Source organism: Equus quagga, chromosome 15 (assembly GCF_021613505.1).
Source record: "Equus quagga isolate Etosha38 chromosome 15, UCLA_HA_Equagga_1.0, whole genome shotgun sequence".
Taxonomy (NCBI): Eukaryota; Metazoa; Chordata; class Mammalia; order Perissodactyla; family Equidae; genus Equus; species Equus quagga.
In genome coordinates, this window is record NC_060281.1 from 64,265,859 (window position 1) to 64,283,515 (window position 17,657).

General features: G+C 59.8%; 1 protein-coding gene across 1 annotated transcript in view; it reads left to right on the top strand.

Moving 5' to 3' along the window:
- The window catches only part of GALNT9 (polypeptide N-acetylgalactosaminyltransferase 9), a 93,271-nt gene extending 76,188 nt beyond the window's left edge, over positions 1-17,083 (top strand). Inside the window, exons 7-11 of the mRNA XM_046641331.1 lie at positions 5,866-6,051; positions 8,191-8,328; positions 10,288-10,383; positions 14,623-14,790; positions 16,937-17,083. Of these exons, the coding sequence (XP_046497287.1) occupies positions 5,866-6,051; positions 8,191-8,328; positions 10,288-10,383; positions 14,623-14,790; positions 16,937-17,083 (735 nt within the window). The remainder of the gene's footprint in view (positions 1-5,865; positions 6,052-8,190; positions 8,329-10,287; positions 10,384-14,622; positions 14,791-16,936) is intronic.
- The last annotated feature ends 574 nt before the right edge of the window (positions 17,084-17,657 follow it).

Below are 17,657 nucleotides of genomic sequence, written 5' to 3' on the forward strand. Positions count from 1 at the left end.
ATATTTTACGTAAGTAAGGTTGTGATCTTTCTTTATGTTGCTTTAAAACAGTGGACTAACTTCTCACGTCACTCACCCAACATCCCGCCCTTCATGGCTCATGGAAAGGCCCCTGGGCCACAATCTAGTCCTTCCGGGTATATCTGTTTTGAACTTTCTCCTTTTAGCCATTGCCTCCTGCTTTATAAGATACGCTGATGTCTAGCAATTGAAGACTTCTCCATTCTTATTTTAGCGTTTTCTGGGCTGTTTTCTTACTTTTCCTCTTTACAGGACCTTCAGAAACGCTTTTCCCAATTCTGTTCCATCTGTACAGAGGGTGTTTACAGAATGTCACAGGCAGCACGTCATCTGGAGTGGACGGGAAGGTGGCCCTGGGCCCTGAGCCCCTCGTGTTCAGCGCTCTCTGTGCCCTGTATTCTTCTGGGGTCCTGGTATGCACTGTCAACTGAAGCTTCATGTCTTTTTACAAATCCGGAAAATGCTCTGGGTCCTGGTGCATGGCCTCACCTGATCTGAAAACCCTGTTGGCCACCTGGTGGGACTTCCCAATCTACCCCCCAGGTCTCCTCAGATCTCGTCCATTTTCCCTTCTCTTCCTCATTCTGCCATGTGTTCTGAGTAATTTCCTCAGCTCTATATTCCAGTGAACAAATTTTCTCTTCAGCCATGTCCAGATGGCCATTTAAGCCACTTATATTTAGCTTTTTTTTTTTTTGGTGAGGAAGATGGTCCCTGAGCTAACATCTTTGCCAATCTTCCTCTATTTTGTATGTGGGACACCGCCACAGCACAGCTTGATGAGTGGTGTGTAGGTCCGCGCCTGGGATCTGAACCCACAAACCCCAGGCTGCTGAAGTGGAGCATGTGAGCTTAACCAGTGCACCACTGGGCTGGCCCCTAGCTTTGGTTTTTCATTTTAATGACTACATGTTATGTCTATGAGAACTTCCATTGGTATTTTTCATGTCTGGCTGTTCTTTTTTATAACTGCCTGTTTCCATTCATAACCTCCCGTTCCTCACTGATGAATGCTTTTCCCTCATTCCTTCATCTCTGAAAATCTTGACAGTCTGCTTAAGTCCTTTCCAGTCACTTTTCTCTGTCTTTCCTTGGGTTGAAGTTCACCGACCTCGGGTCTGTTGGCGACTCTCCTGGAACCTGGTCCCCTCAGGTGCTTTTGATTCTTTTGAGAGCTCGTCCTTCATGGGAGGTGTGTCTTCACTGCACACTCGCTCGTCCCTGGAAGGAAGTTTCAGATCATCTCATCCCAGGGCCCCCGGATCCATGGCTCAGAATTGAGTGGGTTAGTTTTCACCCTGAGACAGCCTGCTCCTGGGTGCTGTGTGCGTCTCTGCTTCCTCTCTCAGTAGATGACTTCTGGCCCCGGGCATCAGCCAGAGCTGGTTTCAGCTTCTATTCATCATCAGGAACCCAGCCGCAGGCCTCATGCAGGGATCCCGGTGGCACATGCACTCCGTCCGCCCGTGACGGCTAGAAGCCTGAGCCTCGGAGCTTCAGCCCCACTCACCTCAGCACGGTGCTGCTCTGAGAGCCGAGGGGAATCTCGTCTTGTTTTCCAGTACATATTTTAACTTTTAAAATCATTTTGTCTATTTCCGTATGTTTGGAGAAGACGGGAGATTTCCACGTCCCGGATATTGACTAGACGTCTCCACTGTTATTTCATCCAGCCACCGTGGGCTTGGTTCCTTGGAACTGTGACCTAAAAACCCACTGCCCCACCTCCACAGAAAATGCAAGGAGATGCGGTCCTGCCCTCAAGCAGTGTTCCAGGGACAGAGCTTCCGAGACGGACAATGATGCCCAGAGCTCACGGTGCGGGGAGGGTGGAGTGGGGAGGCATTTAGCACAGCTGTTCTCAAATTTCAGCAAATGTCAGACCCCCTGGAGGGCTGGTAAGACACAGACCTCTGGGCCGTACTGATGGGTTCAGATCCAGCAGGTCTGGGCAGGGCACAAGAATCTGCATTTCTAGAGAGTTCCCGGTGATGCTGTGCTGCTCGTCCCAGGACCCCACTTTGAGAACCGCTCAAGAAGGAAGGAAGCTGTTTTTTCCATTTCGTTTGAGATGTTCACATGGTCGAGTGAAACAAATAGGAGGAATTTGGAAAGAAAGCCCAGCTCAGAAGTGCTGTGGGTCTGGCGCTGGGAACAGGAACACAGAAACCGCTGTTTTATAGCAGATGTGTGTGTACGGTCTCAGACGGTCCAGGGAGAGACGTGTTCTCATCAGAAACTTATGAATTGAGCCCAGCTGAGCCCCGGGAGACAGGACTTACCTTCCAAAGCTGAATCCGGTCAAACGCTTCCCCGGAGATGGACAGTTCCTGCAGAGCGAGGGGCCTATGCGACAAGAGGGGGTCCGCCTGTGGCTGCACATAGGAGTGGTTATTTCCTGAAACAGGGCCCAAATCTTTTTTTAAATTAGGTTCAGATGTGAAATCTCTAAATCTGAAGCCCGCAGTCTTCCCAGAGTGAAGATGAAACCCTAGGTTTTTGTTGGGGGGGTTCCATGCTGCCGAAAGGACGACGACGCTGGGTCCTCTTGGGTTTGTGCAGTGGGACGGCCTGTGGGGCAGGAGGCCGGATCCCTGGCAGCCTCAGCCTGCACCTTGGTGCATCCAGCGTTTGGCCTGGAAGCCTGGGCCCAGAACACAGAGCTCGCCTCACCTCTCGATTTGATTTCCCCATCTTAATAATACCCCGTTTTGCACAGAGCCTGGCTAGAGTCGCACTGGTTGTACAGACTAATGCAGACGGGTGGGAGGTAGATGGATGGATGGTGGGTAATTGGATGGGTGGATGAAGGGGTTATTAGGTTGAACCACATAAATTGCTGATAGTCAACTATTTTCGACAAATACAAAAGGCGATTTCATACGATTTGACCTAATAGACACTTCACCCTGCTGTGGTTCAGAATAACTTGGAAGTTGTTTTCTTGTAACCACATTGAAACACAAGACGAATTTGTCCTCCTAACACCTCAGCGTCTTCAAGGTCGTCAAGGTCAAGGGGAGGCTGCAGTGAGATTAAAAAGCCAGGAGTATTGGAGTTGTGGAGAAATCAAGAAGAGGAGTACTCTTGTCTTTATTTTCGATTTATGAAAGCAACACGTTCTCAGTATTAAAATTCACCTATCACAGAAATATCGTCTAGGAAATAGAAGCCTTCTCTCGCATGACAACCACCGTTGACGGTTTCTGTATAGCCCTCCAGATTTACATGTGTGGACGTGATTTTTTTAATTCTTGTTTTTAAGGAAATAGCATTCTCTAAAAACAAAAATGTGCTATTTTGTAAAGTAACCATATCAAACGCATGTTTCTAGTTTCGAGAGGCAGAGGCTGAAGGAGAGAGGCGGGTGACATTCCCTCGCAGGCGGCATGGGCCCTCAGCCCGGTTCTGATGAATTCGGTAGGACTAGCAGAGGGTCAGAGACGTGAAGCGCGGGAGGAGCCGAGAGGCAGCACCGAGGACGGGAGGCCTGGCCCGGAGGAGGGTCCAGAGACCAGGGTGGGAAGAGGGGAGGGCGGACGTGAGGAGGCGGTCCTCTCCGCACCCCCGCCCCGCGCACCCCGTGGGGCCCCTGGGGGGAGCTCGCACACCCGACACCGGTTCCTGATGGGGTCGGGGGTGGGGGATGGGGGGTGGGGGGTTGCGGGTGGTGGTTCGGGGCTGGACCGCAGGGCTTTTAAATCTCCCAGAGATGCTGCCGCAGAGCGCGGTGTAGGACCCCCGCCGGCACGCCCCCCGCGGCTCTCCAGGGGCCTGCTCCGTGTCGGGGAGGACATCACTCCTCGGGGACCGCAAAGACGGGAGGGCTCGTCGCGAAGCCCGGGCCGCGAGGGGTGCGCACGCTCCCGGCCGCAGGGAGGCGGTAGATTAAACAACTCGGATCCAGAAAGCGTGTCCGCAGCACTGACGACGGCTGGCTGTGTCCGCGCTCCGGCCGGGCCTGTGAGCGCGGCGGCGGGAGGGCGCGGGGCGGGGCCGGGGGAGGCGGGCTCGCGGGATGCGCGTTGAGGCCGGCGCCGCTCTGGGTCCGCGCGGGCCCCACCCGGTTGGGGACAGGCCCGTCCCTGCCGGCCCTCGGCCCTCGGACAGCGACTGGGCCGCTCGCGGCGCCGCCGAAGGCGCACTGCGCCTGCGTTTTGGAGGAGGAGGTCCTGGCACGAGGGCAGAGCGCTGCGGCCCCCAGAACGGGGGGATACTGAGGCCGGCGGGGCGGGGTCCCCTGCGCCCGGAGCTCCCTCCCTCCTTCCCTCGCAGCAGCTACCTGCAGCCCTGACGCTGGTCCTCCCCCTGCTGTTGCTGTTTCTGTTTGGGCGGCAATTAACCGAGTTGATGAGCTAATTAGTGGTTGAGATACAGGGCGGGTGTGATGGTAACATTCAGAGCCTGTGAATCTGCTCCATGACACCTGCACGGCTCGGGAGAAGGGTCCCTGCCCCACCACCAACCAGCTGTGTGACCTTGAACACGTTTCTTAACCTCTCTGTGCCTCAATTCTTATTTTCGTCTGTAAAAGAATAAGGTTAATCCCCCACCTGCCCTCACATCAGGTTGTTGGGGTTTCTCTTTATCTCACATCCCCTCCTGGGCTGGCTTTATCAGTTAGGAATGTCACAACATTGCACGAACTGAGGCTTGGGCAGGTAGGATTGGGGCGTCTCGTGAAGCCAGAGCTGATGTGGCAACTCCACAGCAACCGTGGGCGCTCAGGCTCTTTCTGACTCCCCCTCCCCCCCCAGGAAATAGGGTGGGTGGGAGGGAGGGATATTAGTCTGGGCTCTCCAGAGGTTATGGGGAATTGGCCCACACAGTCATGGGGGCTGAGGAGACGCAGGACAGCCGAGGGGGGAGTCCCAGTCGGGGTCTGAAGTCAGGGGAGCAAAGACCCCCCTCAAAGACTGTCAGGCAGAGAGAGCGAATTCTCCCCGCTGGGCCTGCTGTTCTGTTCAGGCCTTCAGCTGACTGGAGGGGGCCCACCCACGTGGAGGGGGACCGGCTGCTTCACTCAGTGCACCAACCCGCATGCTAATCTCGCCTGGAAACACCATCCCAGGCACACCCTGGATGCTGTCAAACTGACATAGGAAGTGAACCGTCGCAGGACAGAGAGCGTGGGGTGGGACGGGAGGACAGAATGGTATAGACCAAGTGGAATAGGGAAACAACTCCGCAGTGGGCATTCACAAAGGAGGTCAGGGCACAAATGTATTTCTGCTCCGGGGGGGGCTCCCAGTCGGGGGTCTGGGGCGTCCCATCTGAGAGGGAGCAGCCGTTTGGACTCCTCTTCAGACCAAGGTCGGGTGTCTGTTTGGGGCGCTCGAAGCAGCATGTGGCCCCTTGGGTTGTAGGTGTGCGGTGGGCTGGGCGGTGTTTGCACACATGCTGCTCTTCCTAAATCAGAATGTGGTTTTCCTGTCGGCTGGGGCAGCTGCTGGGGGATGAACCCTCTCGCCAGGCTCTGCACACAGAGTGAGCCAAGGGCAGTGGCGTGGGGGCCAAAGAATGGGACGAGGAGGTGTAGAATGGGTGGAATCCCATAGGGAAAAACCCCTTGATTGTTTGTATCCTGCAACGTGCAAGAGAAATGAAACTTGGTGGGAAAGCTGCCTAGTGCCCGGGCTTTGGGGCACCTGACCCCGGACCGTGCTTCTCTCTGGCCGGCTTCTCCTGGATGAGCCCATGGCGGCCAGGCCTCTGGTGCCCTTGGGCGGGTGTGTCCCGGGGTCTGTGAGTAGGGGTCCGGGCTGCAGGGTGCTTGCCCTTGGCCTCCCGGGGGCTGTTGGGAAGGGCGGAGCCGGGCACCCAGGGCTCCTGGTGTCCCCGCAGGTGTGGCAGTGCGGTGGCAGCATGGAGGTGCTGCCCTGCTCCCGCGTGGCCCACATCGAGCGCACCAGGAAGCCCTACAACAACGACATCGACTACTATGCCAAGCGCAACGCCCTGCGGGCGGCCGAGGTGTGGATGGACGGCTTCAAGTCCCACGTGTACATGGCCTGGAACATCCCCATGACCGTAAGCCGGGCCGGGGCAGGCGGAGGGGTGGCGGGGGATGGAAGTCAGAGCCGGTGGGGGCCCAGGCCCGAGCCGGGCCAGTGTGAATGCCACACCCTGGGGACAGCCTCACCGGTAGTGGGGCCCGTTTGGGAAAGGGCTCTGAATGCCGCCCAGCTGACGTGGTCATGCCCAGTGTTTTTTGGTAGGTGTTTTTCCAAGATGAAAGTCACTGCCAATGGCTGGAAGTGAGGGGTAGCTGCTCCCCTAGCCTAGCTACACATTGTGGTGACCCCTGCACAAGGACCAGTCGGCCCACGTAAACGCATCACACGAACATCTGTTAGCAAGTTCCAAACCAGCAACCTGTGGCCGGGGTGGGGAGGGGTATCCTGGAGAAGTGGGCCTGGGCTGGCAAGTGTGTGCATGTGTACCTGTGTGTGTGCGCATGTGTGCATGCACGCATGTGCATTGTGTGCAGGTGTGTGCATGTACATATATGAGGTGTGTGTGCATGCGCGTGTGTATGCCTGTGCTAAGGAGCTGCCCTTCTGTGGGCCGACATCCAGGCTGCCTGTCCCTCCCAGCCACAGGCTCCGGAACCCGCCTTCGCTCATGTGTTGCTTCCTGGCCATGGGGCCTCGCGTCTGCAGCCCAGGGGTAGTCTGGTCCTGGAAGCGGCTTTTTTTTCACATCAGCCCACAGGAAGAGCTAGATCTTGTCCTGACCCAGCACACGCTCGTACGTACGAGCAGGTGTTTACACCTGTCGACATCTGGAGCTCAGATACCTAACGGAAAGCTGCAGAAACACCTTATCATGCGCAATGTGTCCTGACATGTAAACATTCCCCCGGCCGCCTCCTAACCCGGCTCAGCGCCCGCCAGCAGAGCACACCCAGTAAGTTTGGGTGATGCTGCCTGGAGGCCTAGGTTGGACATCTGCCACACGACCCCTGAGGGTCCACGAGGGTCCCAGCCTCCTTCCCTCGGGCTCCCATGCATGTCCAGACAGACGGACACGGAGGTGTGGAGGCGTGCGCTCGTGTGTTAGAGACGAGTGGAGGGCACACCGTCTCTCGTAGAGACTTGCTTTCCATAAAGTGAACTCACTCAGAAAACGTGCGACATGGTGGTGCCCTGTTGACACTTGAAAGGGAACTTCGGGTGTCATGGCTGCATGGCTATGAGCTCTGAGCTGGGAAATGCCCCACACAGGCTGCCTGCTATCAGGGCCTCCCAGAGCCCTCCACACCTCCAGACTCCCCGGGTCCCCACACAGGGGCTTCTCCTGGGATTGTCACCACCATGCAGATGGGGAAACTAAGGCACAGAGGGACTTTCTGAAGGCTACACACGCCCAAGTCTGCCCTTCACACCAGCCTCGGCTGTCGGTCCTTAGCTGATGTCGGGGCCTTGGGGGAGGAGCTTCCGCAAAACCCCCCCACACCCCCAGAGGGCTGGCTGCCCCCAGAGTGTCTGGCCCAGACCAGCCTCAGCTCAGCGATTGGCTGGAAGGACTCAGAGCTCAGAAAAGCTGTTATATTCAGGGTTATGGTTTATTCCAGTGAAACAATAGATCCCACAGGAGTCATAGCAACGCCGGGGGACGACACATGGTGTATCGTCAACCAGGCCTCAGTGTCCGCTCTTCACGAGGCTCCTCCACATGCACATGGCTGACCTCCCTCAGGGCCGACCATCGTCGCCAGCCCCTTCAGGAGTCAAGTGGCTATCCCCCGGCCCCAAGCCCCCATAGGTCGCCCTGTGGCTCAGGTCTCAGGTAGACAACACTCCACTCAGGCAGGTTGTTCCCAGGGCGTGGAGTCACCTCCCAGGAGCTGGGCCAGGCCGGTCTTTTCTTTGGAGTGTGCGGGGTGTGGACAAGCTAGGACACAGCCAGTGGCCACGTGCCGGGCTGGGCTGGTGTCCAGGAGGACCCACTGCGAAGTCGGCAGTGGGGAAGCCAGGCCTTTCCCATCTGGAACAGCTGCCCTGGGCCTTCTAGAGTCCTGGGAGGGCTAGAGGCGGCCCCTGGATGGGGCTCAGCACCTCGCAGCCCTGGGGGATGCCGCTCCTGTGATGGGGGGCCCCACGCCCGGGAGCTCCCCATCACGGCAGAGCCCGGACGTGGGGACTCAGGCGCCTTCCTGCCCCGCAGAACCCAGGCGTGGACTTCGGGGACGTGTCAGAGCGGCTGGCCCTGCGCCAGCGGCTGAAGTGCCGAAGCTTCAAATGGTACCTGGAGAACGTGTACCCAGAAATGAGGACCTACAACAACACCCTCACGTACGGAGAGGTACCGCCTCCACCCGCTGGCCCCATTCCCCCCCGACGCTCCTGCCCGTGCCCCTCGCCCCAGCGTTCCCCACCCTGACGCCCCAACATTCCTGTGTCCTGACACCCGACATTCCCCGGCTCTGTGCCCCACAGCCCCATAACCCACACCCTCACCTGTATGCATGCATCTGCTCGTGGACATCAGACAGCAGAGTGCGCAGCCACATTCACACATACACGGCACGTACCACTGTTCAGAGCCCACACAAAGGCACGCATACATGTGCGTACAAAAGTACACACAAGCAGATTCAGAGACGTGTGTGTATATATACATGCATGCACATGTGTTTATGTACAATGCGTGCGTGTTAATTCATGCAAACACTCATGTGTGTATAAGTACACAGACATGAACATGGACGTTTGCACATCATTTTGCTCACGTGCACACAGAGCAACCCATCCATCTTCACCTGTGTGCACAAACGCCAGCCAAAGGTACCCGCCCGTGCACAGCACAAATGTCAGTGGACGTGCGTACATGCACACAGAGTATACACATTGATGCATTCACATTACACAGCCATGTTCACGTGCCACGGTGCCTGCAGATAAGTGCACAATACAAGGACACACACAGACAGACACACGTCTGCACCAGCTCCTGTGTGCACGGCCACACACGCAGCTCTCCTTAGAGCCAGCGCCAGGGCCCTGCGTTCTGCCCTCTCACCCTGGCCTGTGCTGGTGGTGGAGAGGTCGGCCCCCTCATGGCCGTCAGCTGCGCCAGAAACCCCAGGCCCCGTGTGGAAGGAATGCGTGCCCTCTGGCCCTGGGCTAGCGCTCCGGCTGTGGCAGGGGAAGGGGAGCCGAGGTGGGCAGTCCTAGCTGGCCTGTGCATTCCTGGAGCTCGCAATCCACCCCAAGCCAGGCTGCAACCCCTCTGGGCACAGAGGTTTCCCAGGTGGCCTGGAGTATCCTTAATGCATCCGTGGTGTGGGCGGGAGACCGCTGTCCTCCCAGCCCCTCCAGGGCTTCCACTCTAGCCACCTCTGACCATCATGGGTCACAGCCACGCATGCCTACCCACAGAAGCTGCTCGTTAGGAACTGAGCTGGACGTCTGAGTTCAGGCCTTTTCCCTTCCTGGGGCGGCAGTGCTGTCAGTGAGCTGGGGCGCAGAACGAGCCGCCCTGAAGCGCAGCAGGCCGAGGCGGGCGTCCAGCTTACTGGCCAGTCTAGGGGTCATCCGGGCTGAGCTGACCTCGGCTGGGCCTGGTCACGTGTCTGGTCTGCCGCCAGGTCTCTGGGGACGGCTCATGCGCAGACCTGGTGCATCTCTCCTCCAGCAGACAGCAGCTTGTTCTCACGGGGGCGTCAGGGTTCCAAGACAGAGTGGGGGCTGCCAGCATCCTGAGGCTCAGAGCCGTGCAGACACTCCTGCTGGTTTCTGTCCGCTGTGCCCAGACTCGGGGACCGAGGAGCAGCCTCCGCCTCATGACGAGGGAGCTGCGGACTCACACCCTTCAGAAGGGGTGACAACGCAGGGAGGCCATTCAGGGGGCAGCTGGGCGGTTCAGGCTGCCCTCCCTGTGTCCAAGGCTAGCACTGCGGAGGGATGGCCAGCTCTCCAAACATACACAGGGGCACGTCTGTCTGTCTCCTCCAGTGACAAGCATGGTCATCCCTTCCCAGGAGCCCAGCCAGCCCCTCCCCAGCCAGCCCACCCCCAACCCGCTCCTCCCATCTCCCCGCCCAGGGCAGACCCCAAGCCCCGGGGGGGGGGGGGGCGGGGGGGGTCTCATCCTGGGAGGGCCATCAGGGGGCGTCAGGCTCACACCATCCTAAGACAGCTGGCCGCAGAGCAGCCCCCTCTGCCCTGAGAGGCAGCGGGGTGGGTAAAGCCCCCTCTGGCCTTGACTCAGGCCTCCGGGACCCTCCTTGATGGGGTTTCTCCTTTGGTTTCTGGTCCGTAGGTGAGAAACAGCAAAGCCAGCGGCTACTGCTTGGACCAGGGAGCAGAAGACGACGACCGGGCGATCCTCTACCCCTGCCACGGGATGTCCTCCCAGGTAGGAGCAGTGGCTGCCCCCCCGTGATGCCCCCGAGGGACGGCAGCCCCCCAACCATGTGTGGGAGTGGGTCCTCGAGGGGCCGGAGCACGGCAGGCCTGCTGGGGGTCCTGATGTCACAGCACTGAGTCTGGGCGCTCGGGGGCCACGTGGGCCCCTCCAGGAGTCGCCCCTCTTGGGTTAATAGCATCGAGGGCTCTAGCAGCAAAGGCACCTTGGGTGACTCCCTTGCGGTCCCCAGCCTCGGGCTCCCCTCCATCGGGTGGGATAATGAAGGTGCTTCCTTCTTGGGGCTGTTGTGTGGACCAAAGTGGGAATGTGTGTAAAGCGCTTCCCACAGTGTGGGTGTGAGCTCGGAGGCATACTGACATTCTAGTTTTACCAGCGGAGCACTCGCAGGTGCTCTTCAGTCTGGGCTCCAGCTTTGAATATGTGCCTACGGATGCCCGACCCCGGGCAGCGGGGCCAGACAGTACAGGGATGGGTGCGTTCTCAGAGCTCTGGGCGATGTGGACACGCGGGACCCTGATGAGGAGCCTGATGTTCTGATCCCAAGCGGATCCTCCTGCTTGTGAGGGCGCTGCTTCGTTTTAATGGGTGTCAGGTATTATTTAAATTAAACCCCAGGCGTGTGCTTTCCTGGAAATGACCCTCGGCCTCCCTCAAAGTGCTCCCTGAATCTGAGCCGCTCAGGGACTTCCATTAGGCAGGACCCAAGCCCAGGGCATCGAGACGCTGACACGTCCACACAGCCCGGCCGGGGGCTAACGGCCTGTGACACCTAGCAGAGGGTGCGCTGCTCGCCGGTGCCCACCTCCTGCAGCCTCGTGGTGGGACCCTCGCTGGCCTCCCCAGCAGCTGCCAGCCTGGTGGCCCTGGACTGAGAGCAAACGGAACCCCATCAAGATGCAGATGTGGCTCCTGGAGAAATCCAACACTGGGCCCGTCAGACACGGTGATGATTCTCTGGCTGGCACCGTCTTCTCAGACCCGAGGTGGGAGCCCACGTCCTGTTGGGGGGTCTCCGGACCCCCTGCTCCTCTCCACCCTGAGAAGAGGAGAGACAACAGGGTTATTTCCCATCAAGTCAGCTGTGTGAGGAGACGCCATGACATCTGCACCTCTGCGGCTGGAGGGGCAGCGTGAGGAGCCTCAGAGGTGTGCAGGGCAGGGATCCGTGTGGCAGGGGAGTGTGGGTGTTCAAGGACACCACTGCGACACCCACAGGGAGCCCTTCCAAGAGAGCATGCTGGGGCGGCCAGCAGAAGTGGCCTTCGCCACAGCTGGAAACGAGGTGGTGATGGAAGCAAGATGGGAGGGAGAGGGCCTGGCCCAGCTGACCGGATCCCACGGAGAGGTCAGATGGACCCCTGTCCCGCTCCGGGCAGGACATGCCTGCCAGTGGTCCCCTCTTTGCAAATGGACCTCAGTGTGTTGGGTCACTCACGCTCCTGGACCTCTGTGGAGGCTGCCGAAACATTAAGGGGAGACAAGCTACGTCCCCAAACCCCGATGCCCGCTGTGTCAGTGTCCCATGAACAGTGGATATTTATTCACTCAGTTCTGGAGGCTGGAAATCTGAAATCCAGGTGTCGCAGGTCCACGCTCCCTCCCGAGGCTCCACAGGAGGTGCCTTCCTGCTGGGTCCAGCTCCTGGTGGCCCCAGGTGTCCTCGGCTCACGGCCGTATCACTTCTGCCTCTGGTCTCCCTCCTGGGTGCGTCTGAGTCTCCACCTGGCCTTCTCCTTGCGTCTCCACTGTCCCTCCTTATGAGGACTCCAGTGATGTTGGATGAGGGCCACCCTAACCAGGGCGACCGCGTCTCACCTTGATCACATCTTCAATGACCCTACTTCCAGATAAGGTCACATCCACAGGTCCTTTTGGGGGACATGATTCAACCCATAACAACAGCTGTAATGAAAGTCAACCTCAGACCAGACTGGGCCACATGTATGGACGGTAAGGAAGAATTCCTCAGCAAGCAGGACAACCCCGTGCACACGACCGCTCTGCACGCTCGGGGAGGCCCTGGCCCTCTGTCCACCGAGGTGGCCCGACCATCTTTACATGAAAGGGGACAGGCAGCGAGTCCTCCTCTGCGTCAGCAGCGGGAGCCCCCAACCCAGGGCTCCACGCAGCTCGGCCTCCGGTCACTGTGGATGCACTCCCTGTCCGTCAGTTTATTGTGAGAACTCTCAAACATACAGAAAGGTAGAAAAGTCAGATGTGACCAAACACACACGCATCATCCTTTCAGGGGTCAGCAAAGTACAACCTGTGGGCCAAATAAAGGTTTTTATACTTTCTAAGGTTTGTAGGGGAGAAAAGAAGAAAAGGAATGAATAATGTACGACAGTATCCACCAAGCTCGGGGCCCTCGGCTCCTGATCCAGACGCAACGTTGGTCAGATTTGGCCATTTTGCGTCGTCTGTTTTTGTCTGGATCATTTTAAAGCAAGTTGCAGACATCATCCCCTTCCACCTCTATGTATCTCAGAACGCATCTCTGAAAAGTAGGGAGGCTCCTAAACCCACAGGAATTCCCGGAAGTCCTCTGATGACGGCCGACCACCTCCCCTTTCTCAGTGACCCGCCCGCCTCTCCTCCCCGGCATGTCTGAGGAGGGCCGCGATGGAGTCCGTGGGCCAGAATCACGGGGCCGGAGGCTCCTTCTTAGCTCTGAGCAGCCTCCCGACCAGGACCTCCTGCTGGCCGGGGCCCAGCGGGCAGAGGGACAGGCCGGTGGACTTGCCGACTCTGCCAGCTCCTCCTGAGCGCGGCCGGGCCGCTTCTGTCAGACAGGACTCTGATCGAGATTCCTGGCCCCCCAGGCCCCTCCCCCCCCCCCCCCCCCCCCCCCCCCCCGGGCAGAGTCAACATGCCGTCGATGCCGATGCCGACTCTTGGCCGTGAGGTTGAATCTGCCCGGAGTGTGGGGGGCTGTAGGCCCCAGGGGCTTTGGTTTGGAGTTTGTGCTGGACATTCGATGGGCTGTGGACCTCAGATTGCAAATGTCCTTGACCTCCGAAAGTTACCGGAGAAGAACATGAGCACGTCAGTGACCGTCGGCCCCCAGACTCAGCTGGCTGAGGCAGCCGCAGTCTTCACTCGCTCACGAATCTGTGGCCTGGGCACGGTCAGCAGGACCAGCCCCCTCCACTCTGTGAGCACCAGCTTGGGCCACCCACCAGGCTAGGGGACCCCCTCCGAGCCGACACACTCACCTGGGTGGCTGTCAGGGGCCTCGAACCCCCACCACGTGGCCTTTCCCCAGCCACTCGGGACTCCTCACCGGGAGGAATCATGACCAAACGGTCGTCCAGCCTCAGAAGCCAGAGAGCGCTGCCTCCGAGACGTTCATACGTTCCCAGAAGGACTCTAGGGGAAAGTAGAGACCCCCCACCCTTAACGGGGGTCAGTCACAGAGTCGCACAAACACTCAGGGTGGGAGTGGCTGCTGTTCACCTTCCTGCAAGACTGTGCTGGAAACTGCAGCCTTCTGGAAAGAGTGAACAACTTGTCCAAGCAAGGCATGCGTGTGCGCACGTGTGCCTGCGTGTGTGTGTGTGTGTGTGCGCGCGTGAGCTCGTACATGAGAGAAAAAGAGGAAGTGGGGGGATGGGGGAGAGAAAGGAGAGCGGGGCCCTTACAGATAGCGACCCGCTGTTTGCTGAGCGCTCGCTCCCTTCTTAAGCCCTTTACTCATGGTGTCCGTCGGATCCTCACAATAGCCCTATGGCCAGGTACTGTCACAGTCTCCCGCTTACACATAGGAGACCGAGGCACAGAGAGGGGACGTGACTTGCCCGTGGTCAGCCAGCTGGGGAGGGGTAGGAATCCAGTGTTGGTTTCCGTTGTGAGTGTGTAGTTGTCGCTCACCTGGTGTTTGCAAACAACATGACCAGGACCAGGGTGAGTGTGACCTTGGGGCCACCCTTCCTATGGAAATGAAGGTTCACCTCCTGGTTCAAGGGCAGATGGGGCGACCTGGGGCATGTGTGACACTGTCCGCCTTGTGCATCTGTGCCCACGGGGCGGGTCCGAGCACGGTTCTGGAGGAGTCCCAGGAGCCCAGCTGGGAGGGGCGGGTGGGTGAGCAGGCCGTGGGGAAGGCCGAGGCTGGGTGGCCGTCCGTGGGCCTGGCGCCACCCCAGGAGAGCCGGCTCTGGGTGAGGGCTGGCACAGCGGGGCACCCTCCGTCCTCGGCCCACACGGCTCACGCGGCGCCCTCCGCAGCTGGTGCGGTACAGCGCCGACGGCCTGCTGCAGCTCGGGCCCCTGGGCTCCACTTCCTTCCTGCCGGACTCCAAGTGCCTGGTGGACGACGGCAGGGGCCGCGTGCCCGCCCTGAGGAAGTGCGAGGATGTGGCCCGGCCGGCGCAGCGGCTGTGGGACTTCACCCAGGTCAGCGGGGCAGAGAGCCAGCCCGGGCTGTAGGGGGACAGTGGTGGGGAAGAGGGGGTGCCAGGATCAGCCGCTCCCACGGGAACCCCAGCTCACAGGGACTGAGTGACATGCCCAGGTCACAAGACTGGGGAGGGGCCGACCGGCTGGTCACAGCACTACGGCAGCCCCTTCATCCGGAGCCCCCACTCAGCCTCAGCTGCTGGTCTCCTGGGGCCAGACTGGAATTGCTGGGATCTGCTGCAGTCAGCCCCCTGGGCCCTGTGGGGCTGTTGGGATGCTGGGGTCGAATCCTGAGCCCCAAGAACAAACACTTAAGCAGCATGTTCAAGGATGGCCTCCCTGCCTGGTGGGAGCAGCCCCTGGACGCCCTGTGCCCCCTCCAGCCCACATGCCTCGGGAGCTCTGGCCACTCCCACCAGGCTTCCCTCCCTCCCTCCCTCACAATAACGTCGCTGGCTGGAACGTTGCCTGGAGGTGAACAGCATACACGTTGATGTGCATGGCTGGCTGGAGGAGCAGGGCACATGGCCGCCCCCCAGGGCTCCAGGGCCATTCCTCACACCCCGCCTGGCTGACCCCCTTGGCCTCCTGTGAACGGAGTCCTGCGGCTGCATTTCTGTCTCCTGGCTTCCTCCTCGTTAGGTTGGGCTCATTTGACCTGTTCCCTTTGCTGCCCTCCTGCCTCCACTGTCCTCCTCGGTTCCCCCTGGGCTCCCCCTGGGCAGGCGCCCAGCTTCCTGCTCTCCTGACACCCTCCTGTCTCTGTATCCAGCCCAAACGTCTCTGAGCTTCACACCCATCCATCCAAATACCACACAGGCTTCTCCGGGGCGTCCCAAGGTCGCCTCCATCTCAGCGTGTCCTCTGTGGAATTGGCCTCGGTGTCTCCATCCAGGTCAGGCTGTCACTTGCTGGGGTCTGACCTTCACAGGCCCCCCCCAACCCCACCCCCACTCCAGCCCTGCCCCAGTCCCTCTTGCCTGCAGCAGCACCCCTACCTTCTCCCTAAACCCACTCATGTCCCAAATCCCCCAGAACAGACGACCACAAGCTGAGTAGCTTAAAGCTACAGACATTTATTCTCTCACCACCTGGAGGCCAGAAGTCCGAACGCAAAGTGTCCTCCGAGGCTCGCGGGGCGGGCCCTTCCTGCCTCTCCCAGCCCTGGTGTTGCCTGCTGTGTCCTTGGCTTGTGGCCCGTCCCTCCCAACTCTGGCTTGGTCATCCTTTCTCTGTGTCTCAGGATCCCTCCGTCCTTAGGAGGACATGGGCATTGGATCAGGGCCCACCTCCTCCAGCATGACCTCCTTTCTGTGAATTACATCTGCAAAGACTTTGTTTCCAGTGCAACCACCGCCAGGCGCTGGGCGTTAGGCCCTCGGTGCCTCTGACCCGTCTTCCTAGGACACTCTGCCCGTGTACTCCCGGCTCTGACGCTCTTGGGCAGTCTACCACCATGTGCGGGATCAAATCCCACTCCTGAGCATGGTCTCTCCACCCCCGGCGTCCCCAGCCATCCCTCCCCGCCCCCCAATGCCCGCAGCTCCGCCAGCCCGCTGCTCTCCTGCTCCTTGGGCAGTAGGTGTCTCCCAGGAGCCAGTCCTGATCTCGGCCCCACCTCATGCCCCCGAAGACCTCTGTCATGGCTCCCACAGAGAAGCCCCCATGACAGGTAAACGCACAACACCGTCTGGGGGCTTCTGGTCACAGGAGAGGCTGCAGGAACGAGTGTCACAGTGTCAAGCGGAGCCCACAAGGGTTGGAGGTCCCTGAGAGGCCGGTTCTGGGGCCTGGGCGACGAGAGCCAGACTGCAGGAGGACACATGAGATACAATCCTGGGGTCCTCGGGCACGGGCCGGGGCCTCAATGTTTGGAGGACCAGAGGGCCTGGGGGGGTGACCAACGGGCACATGGGACACACCAGGGGTCAGGGAGGCACCTTGGGGGAAACGCCCTCTCAAGGGCCCTGGACTCCACTGTCCTGGTCCCTCCTCAGACCCTGGGAGCAGGGCAGGCAGGTAGAGTAGCTAATGGGGTGGGGGTGTGCGGGGATGTCAGAAGACAGAGGGCCGAGGGGACAGAGGGATGCTCTTGGGAAGGGAGCCTTGGGCACCTGTGCTCACTTGGTTTCCCTCCCCACAGAGCGGCCCCATCGTGAGCCGAGACACGGGCAGGTGCCTGGAGGTGGAGATGTCCAAGGACGCCAACTTCGGGCTGCGGCTGGTGGTGCAGAGGTGCTCGGGGCAGAAGTGGACCATCAGAAACTGGATCAAGCACGGGCGGCACTGACCCCCGGCCTCACCCTGTGCCCTCCCCCACGCGGACCCTGAGGACCTGGGGGAGGCGTCGTGCCCCTTCCCACCCACCCACCACCGGAACCCAAGGACCCTGGCCTTGCCCGCACCATCTCAGGCCCGGACCTCTCCTCAGGCCCGTCGCCCAGGACTGCAGGGCCTCCCTGTGTGTCTGGAGGCAGATGCCAGGAATAGGCTACCCCACCAAGAGCGAGGACCCTCCTCGGCTGGGCAGCTTTGCCTGAGCACAGCAGCTGACCGCCAGCTCCAGCCCCCAATCATGTGCCTTTTCTACGGTATTTCTGTCCAGCTGCCCAGACGGCCACCTCTTCTGCATGTGCTGAAGCCCCTGTACATACCCCCACGCAGACGTCACGTCACCCCTGTGAGCCCAGAGGGCGGCCGAGCACCCGCCCATCTTCTCGGGACAGAACCGTCACCTCCTGGGGCTCCCCACGGCCTCCCGAAGCTCCGCCTTCCTGTGATCTCAGAACTCAGGCAGAGCCGAGCCCTCTCCGCGCAAGTGAGAGGGGAGAAGGGAGACGTCAGTGTGGTGTCCTCATGACGAG